Genomic DNA, 18,247 nt, shown 5'->3' on the forward strand with positions numbered 1-18,247 from the left:
TTCAGCTGTCTGTGAAATAATAAGGGCATCTGCTGTACTTCATTGCTGCAGGAAGCATCTTCTGTTGAGCCTTTTGAAAATGGAGGTGATGTTGCTCTCCCACCTTAAGTCCTGGGAAACAATGGTTCTATGGAACTTGATGGTTTCGGAGCAGTTGGATGTGGTGAGGGGGGCGGTGCTGGTGGTTGTGTTAGGTCTCAGTCTTTAACTTGTTCACCTCCCAGATGTTCGGACTAAACTAAAGCTCCATGCCTTCAACTTCCCTGCAGACTCTTCATTGTCCTGGATGACATTAATAACTGTGATGTCCTCCTCAAACTTCAGGAGTTTGACCAGGGTATTTGCAGGGATCTCAAAATTAAATTTAAGACTTTTTAAGACCTTCTAAAATAAAATGAAGACTTTATCATAATGAATTTATCAACTATCAAACACTCATATGTTCTTTTTAAATACTGCAATCAGTTTATGGGACGCGTCATGTCCGGGACAGCAAGCCTATAGCAATGATAGATAGAGCCACGTGGTACAAACACACACACACACACACACACACACACACACACACACACACACACACACACACACACACACACACACACAAAACTGCTGGAGAAGAACAAAAACTCATTTTATTAGTTTACATAAGTTTATTGGGTGTGAAAAAAGTGACTACTGAAATTGACTCTCCCCCTTAACAAGATCCTTACATGCTGCAGATTTGCATCCATTCAACAGTGGCTTTATTATGGGATTAGATTTGTGCCGATAGGATCAAGAAAAACACTGACGATCAAACAAATATTAAGAAACTGACAGAACAAAAATATTGTCTAAAGAAAAAAATTTTTTTCAAAAGTAAAACTCACTCCCTGCAGACTCAACTTAAAAAGTTAAGCCACTTTTTAAGTTGGTTTTAACCAGATGTTAAAACCAACTTAAAAATCCTCATATAAACCCTCTTGATCTATAACGGTAGCGCGGCTCGTGTTGCGAATGACCAGAGTCATCTAATTCCTGTCATGTGTCTATGTATGTATGTCTGATCTTGGAATTTTGTGTACTGAAACAATTGAATTTCCCTCTGGGAAAGTATTTTTGAAGAGGATCTTTCATGGATATACAATCAAAGAGTCGGAGTACCCGGCCCGGAGGGTTACCGGGGTCCCACCCTGGAGCCAGGCCTGGGGTTGGGGCACGTGAGCGAGCGCCTGGTGGCCGGGCTTTCGCCCATGGGGCCCGGCCGGACCCAGCCCAACTGGATACATGGGCTCATCCAACCCATCACCCGCAGGAGGAACATGAAGGGTCCGGTGCAATGTGGATCGGGTGGCAGACCGAGGCAGGAGCCTGGGCGGTCCAATCCCCGGACAAGGAAACTGGTTTTTGGGACATGGAACGTCACCTCGCTGGCGGGGAAGGAGCAGGAGCTTGCGGCAGAGGTTGAGCGGTACCGGCTAGAAATAGTCGGACTCACCTCGACACATAGCATTGGCACTGGAACCCAAGTCCTTGAGAGGGGTTGGACACTCTCCTTTGGTGGAGTTGCTCCGGGTGAGAGGCGGAGGGCTGGTGTTGGCTTTTTGTCAGCCCCAAGACTCTCTGCCTGTGTGTTGGGGTTTACCCCGGGGGACGAGAGGGTAGCTTCCCTGCGCCTTCGGGTCGGGGAATGGGTCCTGACTGTTGTTTGTGCTTATAGGCCAAATATCAGTTCAGAGTACCCACCCTTTTTGGAGTCCCTGGGATGAGTGCTAGATAGTGCTCCATCAGGAGACTCCAATGTCCTGCTGGGGGACTTCAATGCTAACGTGGGCAGTGACAGCATGACCTGGAGGGGTGTGATTGGGAGGAACGGCCCGCTTGATCTGAACTCGAGTGGTGTTTCGTTATTGGACTTCTGTACAAGCCGCAGTCTGGCCATAACAAACACCATGTTCGAATATAAGGATGCCCATCGGTACACTTGATACCAGGGCAGCCTAGGTCGCAGGTCGATGATAGAGTTTGTAGTCGTATCATCTGACCTGCGGCCGTATGCTTTGGACACTCGAGTGAAGAGAGGAGCGGAGCTGTCAACTGATCACCACCTGATGGTGAGTTGGATCAGATGGCAGGGGAAGATGTTGCTTAGACCTGACAGACCCAAACACATAGTGAGGGTCTGCTGGGAACGCCTGGCAGAAGAACCTGTCAAGACGGTCTTCAACTCCCACCTCCGGCAGAGCTTTGACCATGTCCCGAGAGCAGTGGGGGACATTGACTCCGAGTGGGCCTCGTTCCACTCTGCGAATGTTGAGGCGGCTGTTGCTAGCTGTGGTCGCAAGGTGGCCGGTGCCAGTCGTGGTGGCAACCCCCGTACCCGCTGGTGGACACCAGAGGTTCGGGGAGCCGTCAGGCTGAAGAAGGAGGCCTACAGGGCATGGCTGGTCTGTGGGTCTCCGGAGGCAGCAGCCAGGTACCGGATAGCCAAGCGGGGTGCAGCAGTGGCAGTTGCCGAGGCAAAATCTCGGGCGTGGGAGGAGTTTGGTGAGGCCAGGGAGAAAGACTATCGATCGACTCCAAAGAGGTTCTGGCAAACTGTCCGGCGCCTCAGGAGAGGAAGGCAGCAACTCACTCACACTGTTTACAGTGGGGATGGGGAGCTGCTGACGTCAACTGGGGCTATAGTCGGACGGTGGAAGGAATACTTTGAGGAGCTCCTCAATCCCACCTACGCGCATTCTGAGGAGGAACCAGAGCCAGGAGACCTGGGGATGGACTGTCCAATCTCGGGGGCAGAAGTTGCTGAGGTAGTCAAACAACTACACAGCCCCGGGGGCGGATGAGATTTGTCCTGGGTATCTCAAGGCTATGGATGTTGTAGGGCTGTCGTGGTTGACACGTCTGCAACATTGCGTGGTCATCGCGGGCAGTTCCTGTGGAGTGGCAGACCGGGGTGGTGGTCCCCATCTTTAAGAAGGGTGACCTGAGTGTGTGTTTCAACTACAGGGGGATCACACTCCTCAGCTTCCCTGGAAAGGTCTACTCCAATGTACTGGAGAGGAGGGTCCGATCAATATTTATTTCTCGGATTGAGGAGGACCAATATGGTTTTCGTCCTGGCCGTGGAACTGTGGACCAGCTCTATACCCTTTCAAGGGTGATGGAGGGGGCATGGGAGTTTTCCCAACCAATCCACATGTGTTTTGCAGATTTGGAGAAGGCTTATGACCGTGTCCCCAGGGGCACCCTGTGGGGGACACTCCAGGAGTATGGGGTGGAAGGCTTTCTGTTAAGGGCCATTCAGTCCCTTTACCAGAGGAGCGTGAGTTTGGTCCGCATAGCCGGTAGTAAGTCAGACCTGTTCCCGGTGAGGGTTGGACTCCGCCAGGGCTGCCCTTTGTCACCGGTTCTGTTCATTACCTTTATGGACAGAATTTCTAGGCGCAGCCGTGGTGTGGAGTGTGTCGAGTTTGGTGGCAGGAGAATCTCGTCTCTGCTTTTTGCGGATGATGTGGTCCTCCTAGCTTCATCCAGCTCTGACCTTCAGCTCTTGCTGGGTAGGTTAGCAGAGTGTGAAGTGGCTGGGATGAGGATCAGCACCTCCAAATCTGAGACCATGGTTCTCAACCGGAAAAGGGTTGCTTGCCAACTCCGGGTCGGGAGAGAGGTCCTACCTCAAGTGGAGTTTAAGAATCTCGGGGTCTTGTTCACGAATGAAGGTAGGAGGGATCGGGAGATCGACAGGCGGATTGGTTCAGCATCTGCAGTGATGTGGACACTGAGCGATCTGTCGTGGTGAAGAGGGAGCTGAGCCAGAAAGCCAGGCTCTCGATTTACCGGTCAATCTACGTCCCAATCCTCACCTATGGTCATGAGCTTTGGGTAATGACCGAAAGAACGAGATTGTGGATACAAGCGGCCGAAATGAGTTTCCTCCGTAGGGTGGTCAGGCTCAGCCTTAGAGATAGGGTGAGGAGCTCGGACATTCGGGAGGGACTCGGAGTAGAACCGCTACTCCTCCGGATCGAAAGGAGTCAGTTGAGGTGGTTTGGGCATCTGGTCAGGATGCCTCCTGGACGCCTCCCTGGGGAGGTGTTTCGGTCATGTCCTGCTGGCATAAGGCCCCCGGGTCGACCCAGGACACGTTGGAGAGGTTACATCTCCAATCTGGTCCGGGAACGTCTTGGGGTCCTGCCGGAGGAGCTGGTGGAGGTGGCTGGGGAGAGAACGGTCTGGAGCTCCCTAGTTGGGATGCTGCCCCGCGACCCAGACCCAGATAAGTGGAGGAAGATGACGACGATGATGGCGATTTTTGGATTTGAATATGAATTCGCTCAATAGCTAGCTGCTAAGCTAGCCATTGTGCTAGCCTCCCGCACAATGCTCTATTGCTGCATAGAGGCGTGTTAAAGCCTCATCTTAACACATTCATTACTGGTTTCATGGAATTACATATTATTGCAGTTCATGTTAATACATTTGCTAATTTTTCAGGAATCTGTGGAACATCAGAGACTTTGCAACTACTGGAGCTAAACTGTGTACAGCTAACTTGCTACAGAGGAAGAAGCAGAAAGCAGAGCTAATGGGCTGTTTGCAGGTAAATACTCGTTTAGTGGAACTGCAGGTTTTTTATGGTATAGCTCAGACAGAATCTACATGAGCTATTGTGGGAAGATGTTTGAACTACATTTACATACAGATACATGTATTTTTTAATTCCCAGTTACTTGGACGGGCTAAACACGTCACTTCTGCCTGCTCCTTTTTCAGTCAAAGAATGATTTATATGACGTAACTCTGACTGAATAATTATCTAAGTGAGTATGTTTGAAAATAAATTTCTCACCATAATACAGATCTGACATTTAATATTTGTTTGATCTTCAAAGTGTTTTTCTTGATCCTATTGGCACAAATCTAATCCCATAGTTTATGGTGACCTCAGACCTTTACATGCTGTGATTTTATTTAGAATAATTTTTAAAACATCTTTTATGTGATATTTGGCAAAATACAAGCAATTTTCTACCAGTCATACTGTTCACAAGAACTAAAAAATACAATAAACAGACAGAATTGTTCAGAAAATGATTAGGGATCATCATATAATAATTAACAATTATTATATGAGACTGATTCACAGAATACCAAACATGAAAACATCAGAAAATATTCCAAATAACTATAATCATTCCGAGGTAGGATAACTAGATCCCAACTCACCAAATGTGGGACAGAGGCTACTTAACATGAAACTCTGATGCAACGACATAAAAATAAAAATAAAATCTATTCTGCCTTTTAGCTCTAACATCACTGTTAAACACAAACTTATTATTATCATTATATATTTATGTTTATGTTTATTTATTTGGCAGACGCTTTTATCCAAAGCAACTTACAATTTATAACCTATAGGGCATGTTGTGATCTGTGGGGGAAACCGGAGTACCTGGAGGAAACCCACGCAGCATGGGGAGAACACGCAACTCCACGCAGAAAGGTCGCAGCCAAGTTTCGAACCTTCAACTTTCGTGCTAAGAGGCAACAGTGCTAACAACTGCGCCACCATGCAGCCCAAAGATAATTAATGTGCTATATATTCTATTTGATTTAAACTTGAACAAGCAATAACAAAAACTTTGACTGTTTCACAGTTCCTCTTCTGATGTCACAGCTTAACTCAGGCTCTTTGGACCTTCTACCGCATCTTTGCTGAAAAACATTGCTTGGGATAACTAGGTGGGGAGCAATAACCGTTAATGTTAGCATCGTCCTTCGCCCGTGGTCTTCCTCAGTACCTGAGCTAGTAAAAACAAGAGGGTGTAAACACAGGTCACACATGTGACATCAGAGCTTCTGTGTGGGATGTGGTGATGAAACCTAAAACCCTGGTTATTTCTGTCCAAAAGCAAATGCTGACATCTCCACTTTGGTTGGAATTTTTGAGATAATCGTTTTTGATGCCGTAGATCTTCTCCTCCGTGTGGACAACAGGCCAAACTGTAGAAGATATCTTTGTTTTGTGGGATGCCTGGCTACGTGTGTAGAGGGTCTTATTAACTCTACTAGAAAAGTTTATCATATGGCGTATTTCACTCCTTTTGTCAAACCTAATAGATAACATCAGCATCACAAAGTTAACCCAATATAGAAACTTTTCAAAATAAAATACTCAGCACATTAATTAAGATAAAATAGGCTACGTAATTTTCGTTTAAACTAAAAGACAAATTGATGGCACCTTTGGAAATTGTTTTTCACAAACCTGATTTCCTGTTGGACTGGAAACTGACCTGATTTCATTGGTGATAAAATCAGTGCTGACTCGATGTTTTGCTGCTAATTAATTTGTTGTATTACCTGTTTATTTATTCCACTTATTTAGACTAGAAGCACGTCAGCACCTCGTCTTTTCAAGGCACCCAAAGCGCTTTCTATTACTACTACTACTATGTAGCCACAGCCACCCCGTAGCGGTCTGACAGAGGCGAGGCTACCATTTACGCCATCTGCCTCCATGACCACCACCAACACTGGCAAGTTGGGTCAAGTGTCTTGCCCAAGGACACAACAGCAGCATACCCTGATGGGAGCTGGGATTGGTCCCCTCCTGAGCTACTGCTGCTCCTGCTTTAAGGTCACAGAGAACAACTGAATATGAACATCAACAGCTGATTAGATGGCTGTTCTTACACTGTCCTAATATACAGACTTCAATTAAAGTTTAATTCAGCCTTCAAACATCAGCGAGGAAGCCATTACTCTGGCGCAGCACTTCTTTTCAGGCCATATTCCAGTGTAATTGCTGTAGCATCACTGATAAGTGTCAGCTCAGCCCACAGAAGAAAAAAAATGTTTAAACATGAAGAACGTCTGGCAAAAACGACGAGTCGACGAAATTAGTTGGTGCTACAGACACATGAGAGAAGGAAAAGAAGGAGGAAGATTTGGGGGAAAGGAAATTAAAATTGAGTAAAGGAGGGGACGAGAAAAGGGAAAGAACTAGAGAAGTAAAGTAAATGAATAAGTTAAATTAATCCTCGGGGTTCTACAAACGGCAAATCGATGGACCATCAGGGCTTCTGGTGTGTTTCTGGATCTTTTACAGTCCTCACACCTCCACTATGATCAGCTACATCAAGTCTGGAGAACAAAAACGTTTAAAAACTGCTGAGTTTTAAGAAGTGAAAAGGAAAAAGTGCCTTCAGCACTGTGCAGCATTACTTTGTTGTTATTTTTTTCTTCATGTATTAAAGTGTTTCCAGACATATTTAGCATCAAACTGTTTCGGCACTTTTTCCACAAATTAGGCTTTTTATGTCCAGTAAACTGAGGTAAAAGACTGCTTGTGCTTTTCCCCTAATCCAGTGGTGCCCGGCCAACAACAGGGGTTTTCACAAACACAACAAAACATGGCAGGAAGTTCAGATGTGCGACACAAACATGATTGTTATGCAAGTAATTTCTAATTTTACTGTAAATTTTATAATGAATTCTGTAGAGCTTTCCTGTGAAAGCATCATAATTATATGTGTGTGTTGCCGGGGTAGTGCCTTTCGTAGCATTTTGTATGCCAAACCGTAATTTGTTATGATTGATTATTTATCATTCGTTTGAGTTCAGGTTAATTATATACGGTGAAATGTGTTATAAGTTTGTACATGATGTAAATATTTACTGCTCATATTGGCTTGCCCAACTTTAGTGCGCATGCACAGAGCCTAGGTTTCGTTAGTCGTCTGATGGTCAGGGTTGCGATGCAGCGCCGGTGAGTACGATAGTCGGTTATATTGTTAGTTAGTGATTTCTTTTGTTAATATGTGTGCCTGTGTGTCTGTGCGTTTCATTGCAGGTTTACAACCTAATCACTAGTCGCTTCCAATAATCGCTATTAAAGCTAATTTAAGACGTGAATCAAGGACACAACTGTTGTGCTAAAAAAGGGGTGGCGAGACCTCGGGCCGCTACGATGGAGCGTATGTTGTATCTTGTCTTGTCGAACGTCAATAAAGGAGTGATCAAGATTGAGTTGTGCCCGTTATACTCTCCCTGACACCCCTTTCAGTTAGGGACATATTCTCACTATAGCAGGAAGCTGGGAAGATAACTGAACAATTACCCTGCAGACCAGTGGGAATAAAACAGTGTATTTTTATTCTGTCTGTGCACGGATCAGTGCTAGTGCTTGATCCAGGGGTTGTGGACCTTTAGGAACCACATGAATCCATTTCCAGCCCTGGAAGAACACATCAGACTCTGTGTTGAAACATAAATATTCCTCATCCCTTATGAAGCCAAGTTATTATCTTTGAGCATCATAGGTTTGGTTTTATATTATGGTTATAGACATGTTAAGGTGCAGCATGACTTAAAACACTGATAATCTATTCAGGAATTCCCAGAATTCCCCATGGTTTCCATGGGAGAGCCCTCTGACTGTTGTCGGCTGTAGCTGTGAGGCAGGTTTCCACACCCCTTCCGGGGAAGCATGTTGCCCTGAGGTTACAGTTGTCTGTTATGTTGTCGGTAGTACCCTGGACCTCCAGAGAGACCAGACTCTACTCAGCACATCGTGTATGATCCTTTAAAAATTGTATGAAATTTCTCAGCATTTGCAGTTTGTGAAAGTTCTGCTGAGTGCAAACATCCTGCTGGGAACCAACGGGTGGGAAGCAGAATTCAAAAGAAGAACAGCCCTGGTTAATTTGACTTTACTCTTGGACTGTGTTCACACTAGAAGACTGCTGATGTGCTCAAAAGTACAGACACCCCTGGCTTAAAATTAATCTTGCAATGAAAAATGGAATGGGAAGTTTTTGTTGATTCCTGTTTCTCTGATGGCAGATTTCCATCCAGCCTTCTTCAGGATATGGAGGCAACAAATCCCAGAGGAAAACCCAGATGTTCCTTCTCTCCTGTTCTTAGAGAAGATCCCTACAAAATGAGACATTCTGAATCCAGACGACAAAGCTCCTCTTATCATCTCCAAGCCTTACTTTATTGGCTTACACCCATCTCCATCTTGTGGTCATGATCCAAATCTCAGGACCACCTTTCTTACAGACTAGAAAACCTCCTCGATACATGTGGATCCTGCCATCATTGCTAAACATGACACAGAGATATGTGAGATCCGGTTTAAGCCAAAAACTTCCTCCTAGTCTGGAGTGACTCCCCATCCTCTCACGGATGTTCCGATCAGCAGGTATCCGATCAAGATCCAAATATGTGCTTTTGAATTATCCACACTAAAGTAGAACCCTTTGGCCCTGTGCTTTATGAATAAGCTTGTAGCTGCACAGGTATGCTTCTTACATCACCTGTAAGCTTTAATGAAAGTCCAGGAAATGCCAGCCTTATTACAGAAAGGCGGTTTTGGAGCACAAGGTGTCAGAAAAGAGCACTGGCAGCTTCGACACAGTCATCACTAACAGACGGGAGTCACATCAAAGAAGTTTTACTTTTAAGATTTACTCAAACAAAAAACATCCTCTATTTCAGATTAAATTAAAGAGTTTTCATTCTTCTGGATAATTTAGAACTACAATTTTAATTCTGTCCTGGTTTTCATGCTGGGCTACTAAACCCCATTTTTACTCTAATACGAAATATCTCGTTACTTTCAAATGAACCCAGTTAGAACCATACCTTCCTAAATACAGTACAAATTTCATTGGTATGTTTTCTTTCACTCTGTGGGGCTCTGATCCCACAAAGAGGACAGAATCAGCTCATAATCCTCACGTCGCCTCTTAAAAAACACGAGTATGAACAACGTCACGGGCCCCCAAAGCTCAGAGCAATTACAGCATTTTCTATATGAAGCCCACTCAGTTTCACATTCATCCCTCCTGGCACTCATCATCAAAACCTCCTCCTTACCGTCTCTCCGGTTAAGTTTGGCAAAACCTGGCGCGTGGCTGCTGGACAGCTGGGAGGAGCTTCTGAAGGATGATGGCGGCAGGTTGGACACCAACACGCTGTCGCACACCTCTGTAGATAAACAAACAAAAAAAATCTGTTACCATAAATTAAACCTTTTCTAACATAAATGGGTCATTTTTTAAAGCAACACAAGAGTTTTTAACAATTTAAAGCTGCAATGACAAATCAGCAAAACAAAAAACACCTTTTCTTGCCTCAAAACAAATATCTAAAAAAATAGCTATAAATATATTGTGGAGCTTAAAAAATAAAAGTCAAATTAATGAACTGGTTCTCTCGCATTTGTCTAAAAACCTCAGCTAATAACGCGTTTCAACCAAAAGCAACCATTGGACCGTCCAGTAATCGGTTTCACTGAACCGCCACACTTCCCCGAGTGCTCCACTCATCACACACTCACACATCAGAACTCCACTGGTGTAAGAGGTTCTCAGATTAATAATATCAGAGAAGGAGAAACAGCTGGCTGTTGCCACTTCAACTTTAGGACAAACTAGAGTCCTCACCATGAAGTCACGAACAACAAAAGACTTGGAATTAGAAAACTGTGACTGGTATTTGTGCTTTCTCGCTTCCAGTGGCAATGCGACGGGAAGGTCGAGAGTTCTGTGTTTGTGTTTAAATCTAGCTTGATTAGCAGATTTACCATTGCAGCTTTAAGCTATTGCTTTCAAACTGGTTTCACTGATTCTTGAGCAACTTCACATTGGACAGCGCTCTGCAGCTGACCAGAAATTGTAATCAGCAGTTTTGTCAGAAGGGTAAGACCAGTAGGAGGTCTCTACCTACTTTATGGCTGTTAGCTGTTTACTCTGGTGGTGACTAATATGAAAGCTAGCTGTCAATAAAAAGGAGAAAAAGAAGAACTTTGCTGGCATCACAGTGGAGCCTAGAAGTAAAAGCGAGAGAGTAATGTCTTAGGATGTGAAGAAAAGAGCTAAAACAGAGCAAACATCAGTGTGGACTACAGTTATTTTAGGGAGCAGAAAAAGGCTATGAAATCATGATGTGATGGTGACCTAGCTTTGTTGCTACTGGACTTTTGTCCAACAGTGTGGATCTTTTAACTTCGTGGCTTATTAAGCATTAGTTTGCTTGTGTTAGCATGTTGTTAGCGCTAGCTACAGCAGGCTGCATCAGGGTTGTTTCCAAAAGTTGTAAATCCACTTTCAACCAGTAAGACAGAGGAGCAGGAAACTCATCCAATGTTGCTTTTTAAATAGAAATACCTCATCCAGTTTTTTGAAGATACATTATCATAAACTAACTGTACAGCGACTGGTCCAAACAACATGAACCCAAATCATCTGAGTGATTATGAAAGCAGCCTTAATTTATTCTTATAAAACCCTTTAGTCTCACTGACAATAAAATCTCATTCTGAGAAGAGCTCTGGCCAGCAATAAAACTGCAAATATGTACATGCATACATACATATGTATACATATACATACAGACATACATTCATATATACATACACACACACATATATATATATATATATATATATAAACACACACACATTATATATATATACACACACACACACATTATATATATATACACACACACACACACATATATATATATATATATATATATATATATATATATATATATATATATATATATATACATACACACACATACACACACACACACACACACACACACACACACACACACACACACATATATATATATATATATATATATATATGATGTCATATATATATATATATATATATATATATATATATATATATATATATATATATATATATATAATGACATTATTCAAGTATTCAAGTGCAACATCAATCTGCAGTTATCACGTAAAGAAAAATTAAATAATCACAAAACAAGTCTCACTTGTAGCTGCCTGTGAACTCATCTTTTCTCCTATACGAGATCTTTTTGGTTCTTTAGGAGTGAATAAAAGACCAACAAATGTCAACTCCATTACAGTTGAATGCCTCCAGACCTGCAAGTGTCAGAAAAGGGCAACAATGAAACTGAAGCCTCGTTTCAGCTTCTGCTAACTTATAAAACCAATGGAGTGAAAGAAATGTCACTTGAATGAATCAAGGTTTAATAAGAATGATGGGGGGTTGCAAGATCCTACCGACAACACTCCTAAAAACCTTGGAAATAATCGTATAAGTCACTCTGGTGAGAAAGCCACAGCTAAGGAGTCTTAAAGTTCATGCAGAGCAGTTAAAGTAAAAAAAAACTCACTGGTGACAGAAATGATTGTAAACGTAGGTTGAGCAGGAAAGACATCCACGTTTCGATCATGTTCCAAAAGGACATATCTACTGTACATAAAAATATCTGAATTAGAGGTCAATAAAAGTGCAGTAACACCTTTAAAAGTGTTGGTCACTGAGAAACCCTGATTTTCACATGCATGCTGAATGTGAAAATAATCTTAAAACACCATCGCCTGCATTAGCCACAGAAAGGAAATAGACAGGGAACGATTGGGTCAGAAAAATCTGGTCTCTTCTACTCATTGGGGAAAATAGTATTCATGTTCCTGCCAACCTTGGCTTGGGGCCACCCACAAGGAGAGCAGAGCTCAGAAGGCTAACAGAAGCTAACCATTAGCATTAGCAACTCCTCTATGTGGCGGAACACATTCAGACTTGTGTTATTTGTGGGGAAAAAACTTCAATGTTGAATTTTTTACCCAGGAAAGAAGAGCAAACGAAGGCAGTGGAAGAGTCGTGTTACCGTTAGCCATTCAGAGATGAGATGTCCTGAAACAGGAATCGAAATGTTTTCTTTTGTTATAATAGGCATAACTTTTGGTAAAATGGCCTTCTTAGAGTTTTAAAAACCCCCAAGGCGCTTCACAACACAATAAGTCATTCACCCATTCACACGCTGGTGGGTATGAGCTACGGTGTAGCCACAGCTGCTCTGTGGCAAACTGACAGAAGCGAGGCCTGCCATACACAGGCACCACCAGTCCCTCTGACCACCACCAGCAGGCAAGGCGGGCTAAGTGTCTTGCCCAAGGACACAACAGCAACATTCTCTGGTAGGAGCTGGAATCAAACCTGCAACCTTTTGATTACTGACAACCCGCTCTACCTCCTGAGCTACTGCTGTCCCAACTTAGAACAGGTTGTTTGTCATTTCTTGCAACCTTTACTTGAACTGCTTTTGTGATGCCGTTTTGTAATTCTTAAGAAGGACCGTCTGTTCCTGCAGAGGCAGGTGGTTCACATCCATGAGAACACGATGTCTTCTGGCTCTCAGAAGCTCTTCCTAAGGGTGGATTTTAGGTTTCATGTCCTAAATTTAATAAAAAGGCTTCTACATTCACCAGGATTCATAAACGTCTCTTCTCTTAGTAAGAATACAAACATTTCAGTGCTTTAGATGACGATGCGGTATCAGCAGGAAACGGATTACACTCCATCTCTAAGCTGGTTAGAAAAACAGATGAGTTGTTAGAAACAGCAGGATGAGAACTCACCAATGCCGAGGTGAGAGGATTTTATTCAGAGCAACAAAAGCCAGGTTTGGATGTTCTCGTTTTAAAGCGCTTTACTGTGGGATTATGATGAGAGGAAGAGAGGGAGTAATCATTCTGGAGCAGGTTTAATGTTCCCAGGTGGAAACAGGTCTTTCAGCTGTAATGGCTCCGTGTTACATGAATGAACGGTGTAACGATGTCCAGTTGGATAAGTAAACGGTGTCATTTTGCTTCAGTGAGTAAATGAATGCTGCAATCATGTCATGTAGAGATGAATGGAGCCCTCGCCGGCTCATTGCGGGCAGATGGAGATACATCGGCTTTGATTGAGGACATTTTCACACATTTGGTTTACGATTGATTAACTGGAATGAAAACATAAAATTCATGCCCTAATTTTGTTATTTAAAGTACTTTTTGGCATTTTTCATCCTCCAACATGAGTCAAACACACAAAAAGAGTAGAAGCTGGAGTGTTTTATGAGGCAAGTGGCCTGATCTTTATGCAAAATGCACCCAAATAAAGAAAAAAGGACATCAGCATCATGCACATTTGTTGTTTTCCTCCTATACTGCTAACTCTTAGCTAAACCCAAACTAATGCAGCCTCCATCTAACGCCTCTCCGTTAATGGATGTTGTTCTCCACCATGGAGACAAGAGCCAATTACGATGATTCACGCTGCAGTCCGACTCAGACGCACAACTCTCACAACAAAGCTCAAGCTTTGATTACTCTGTCAACATCAGCGCTCTTCATCTTAACAACACAAGTCTTCGTCGGCCCCTTGAATTCCACCGCTGCCTGATAAAGTTTAAAGTGTGAAATCGCAGCAATTACAAGACAGGTTTTAGATTTTAGTTAAGGGAATAAACTCAGAGCTCAGAAGAGGTTTCACATTAATTAGTCACAAAACAAAGGCTTCAAATTTGACTTTTGCTAAAAGAGCATTAAAAACCTCCACAAGTTTAAAATCATAAAAATCCCATAAATGATTATTTCCATGCGATTCAGATGATGATAAATGAATCTCTATCCTAGAAATCTCCTTTTCTTGCTATAAAGCTAAGAGATCTATTATTATCCTACCAGTAACACAGGATGCCTGCAGAATTCATGATATCTGCAGCGTGCTTATTTTTGCACCCTGCACCACCTCCGACAGCCCGATCTGCAGTCGCAGTGCTGAATGTTGGTGGTTGTTTACATTAAAATTTCCAAGAGGCCGATTTCAGATGACATGTGAGAACAGAGACGCTGAGACAAAATCCTCACACACGTTTATAATGAGGTTTTATTGACTTTCTGGGAATTATTTTTGTATTTAGACCATCTGTATTACTGATGGGAGGTGAAATGGGCCTAAATAATAAAAACAGGTCACTCTGCAGTGAGAAAGACAACGTGTGGGACTGAATGATTTATTATTTAACAAAGGTTATTTGTGTTTCCAAGGGGATGTGGAGTTACAGCAGAAAATCAAAGTAGTTTATAAGATCTAAAAATGAGAACACCATTTAAGAAAAATAATGAAATGCAGGAGGATGACGAAGAAGAGGGAAAAAAAGTAGTGTCCAGAAATGGTCAGGCTTTGAGTTTTGAGTTTTTGAGCAGAACTTCGGAGTGGCCAATCCGGAGGAAACTCTTTGAACCATCAAAGCCTTTGACCAGCTGTCAAAACCTGTTTGCATGCTGCAAAGCTGACACAGCCTAAGGACTCCATAAGAGTCCTTCCGTTTGAGACGCAAAACAAGTCCACCTGTTTGTTGTGACCTGGAGACGACGCTGGACTGACCTGGTCACATTGCGGGTAATCTACGACCTTCGATGCCTTGGGGTAAACTGATCCCCCGACATCTCGGATCCAAAAGGGAGTCTCCATCAGGGTACGTAGACACAACAAGATTGCGTCTGATGCCGTTCTATAAATGATCAACTCTCTAGTTTATTGCAGACCAAATTCTTATACACCCAGAACTCACAGTTTCTTCCAGATACGGAGGTTCTGATATACTGTACATCTACTTTACACCATCATCATACATCACATTCCATCACATATCATTATTCACAGCTTGTCATGTACAGTCTAGTATTAGTCTAGAAAGTGTGTTATGGTCCCTGAATAAGCAAAGAATCCTTAATTCTTCTGGTTAAACATTCAAATATCAATCAGGTTGATATCCTATATTTATATAGAATCATCACATCTTATTGGTCATAATTTAACCCCCAATTCTCACTACATAATAACACACTACAAAAACAAACAATCAGAAGCAACATTTTAAAAATAAAATTACTTTATCGTAACTTTTATGGACAGGATTTCAAAGAACAGCCAAGATGTCGAGGGGATCCGTTTTGGTGGCCTGAGGATCGGGTCTCTGCTTATTGCAGATGATGTGGTCCTGTTGGCTTCATCAGAAAGTGATCTCCGGGCTCTCACTGGAGTGGTTCACAGCCGAGTGTGAAGCACCTGGGATGAGAATCAGCTCATCTAAATCTGAGACCATGGTCTTAAGTCGGAAAATGGTAAAATGCCTTCTCCAGGTCAGGGATGAGTTGCTACCCCAAGTAGAGGAGTTTAACCCTTTGTTGCGTAATGGTCACTACAGTGGGCAGGTACTCAAAATTGTTGTTTTTTTTTTGTTTGTTTGTTTGCTATTATGCACAGCGGTTGAAGACTTAATTGCATTTGAGCCCCTCCGTTTTGACTTCAGTAAGTCAAGCCAACATATTTCATGTTCAGAATGCACGCTGTCTGCTGAGGTGGTCATGTAATAAATTATTTGTAAAATATTAAATGCTACAAAAATATTGGTTGAAATTTGTTTCATTCACACCTAAAGATGAATGATTTTTTTTAAATCATAGTTGAAGATTTCATAATTCATGCATCAAAGGGTTAAGTATCTCAGGGTCTTGTTCACAAGTGAGGGAAAGATGGAGCGTGAGATCGACAGGCGGAATGGTGCTGCATCTGCAGTGAGACGGACGTTATACCGATCTGTCGTGGTGAAGAGAGAGCTGAGTCAGAAGGCAAAGCTCTTGATTTAGCGGTTGATATACGTTCCTACCCTCACCTATGGTCACGAGCATTGGGTAGTGACCGAAAGAACGAGATCGCGGATACAAGCGGCCGAAATGAGTTTTCTCCGAAGAGTGGCTGGGCTCTGCCTTAGAGATAGGGTGAGAAGCTCAGTCATCTGGGAGGGTATCTGTCTGTCTGTCTGTCCGTCCGTCCGTCCGTCCGTCCGTGTCTGTCTGTCCATATACAGTTAAGAGTTAGAGATACATGTCTCAAATGTCCCACACACACTTTAATTTAATTATATATGTATAACTAATGTATAATAATTAATTAATGTGTAATTTATTTATAACAGAATTATAAAATCTATCTAGAGGTGACTCATATCCTATCATCCAAAATGTGACCAGCAATTATTTCTTGTCCAGAGAAAAAAAATCTATCATGCTGAGTTAAATTCATGATGCATCTTTATCTCATGCATCCTCCTAGTCAGGATTAAACTCCTGCTATTTGTCCCTCGCTGCTCTCCGTAGAGGTTTCCTGACTATGCAGGGGAGAGTTTTGGCACAAACAACGCTCCGGTCGGCAGCCACGATGAAAAGGCTCGCTAAAACACACACGAACGTCCCCAAATCATAAAAGCCAAATTCAAAGTTTAGAGCAGAACATGAGCAGACGCGTGAGAATCCATGTAACGGCCGCTTAGAGACTGAGCAAGCTAGTGGCTAGCCTCTATGATCAGTATGACGTGCTTCTTCAAAGATTCATTATCATTTATGTCCGCATCTTAATTTATCGATTATCCAATTATTTTCCTCAGCTAAAACAACACGCTGCCCTAAACATGCTCTGATTGGTTCATCGGTGTGTCTGCTCCGACAGAAGCAGACTAGCAAATGGCATGACTCGGCTGTGAGTCATCCAGAAATAATGGCACAGGTGATAGAACGAAAACAGACGGTTCTACGATCTCCAAGCTTTGGTAGATCATCATCACTTCATAATCCTCAATGACCTTATATCACCAGATCGCACGGCCCTAATCTGGATGCCTTCTGGACGCCTCCCTGGTCAGGTTTTCTGGGCACGTCCAACTGGGAGCAGATCTAAAAGGAGATCCAGGACACACTGGAGAAACTATGGGTCTCGGCTAGCCAGGGAATGCCTTGGGATTCCCCCGGAGGAGCTGGTCCAAGTGGCTGGGGAGAGGGCAGTCTGGGCCTCTTTGCTTAGGCTGCTGCCGCCATGACCCGACTGTGGATAAGCAGAGGAAATGGATTGATGGATTTTACCTAAGTGGATTAACTTTTTTTGATGATGGGTTTTCCAGAAAAGTAACACGTTGGTATGAAAAACAAACCATAGAAGCTGGAATAATGGTCATTAAAATAACTGAAAATACAAATTAAACCACTGCATTCCCTCGTGTGGCTCTGAGGGATTGAATTCTGACAGTTTAGTCATAAATCTGCTGTCAGAGGACAGCTGCCTACATAACTTCTTTGACTAATAATTAAAGCGATAGCTGCTGTTTTAAATCGGTTTCACTATGATTCTCTCGGTTTTCCCTTTGACTGTAACTGCAGCAGCAGTCCTTGAAAAACACAAACAGCTCGCTGTACAGCTGCTCCCTATAGTCAAACGTATAATTAATTATTCAAAAAGTGGTTTCAGGAACATTTTCCATTGTTTTAAATGTCACAGTTACATAAAATCATTAGCAGACTCAGAGTCTCTGAAGCCTTAATAGTTTTTGTCCCTGCAGGACTTCCACTGACAGACACCTGTTT

General features: G+C 42.9%; 1 protein-coding gene across 1 annotated transcript in view; it reads right to left on the reverse strand.

Annotated features, from left to right (window-relative positions):
• LOC107379042 (contactin-associated protein-like 4) overlaps positions 1 to 18,247 on the reverse strand; it is a 223,383-nt gene that overhangs the window by 127,708 nt on the left and 77,428 nt on the right. The window contains exon 2 of the mRNA XM_070541544.1: positions 9,871 to 9,981. Within this exon, the coding sequence (XP_070397645.1) occupies positions 9,871 to 9,981 (111 nt within the window). The remainder of the gene's footprint in view (positions 1 to 9,870; positions 9,982 to 18,247) is intronic.

The sequence above is a fragment of the Nothobranchius furzeri genome, chromosome 11 (assembly GCF_043380555.1).
Source record: "Nothobranchius furzeri strain GRZ-AD chromosome 11, NfurGRZ-RIMD1, whole genome shotgun sequence".
NCBI lineage: Eukaryota > Metazoa > Chordata > Actinopteri > Cyprinodontiformes > Nothobranchiidae > Nothobranchius > Nothobranchius furzeri.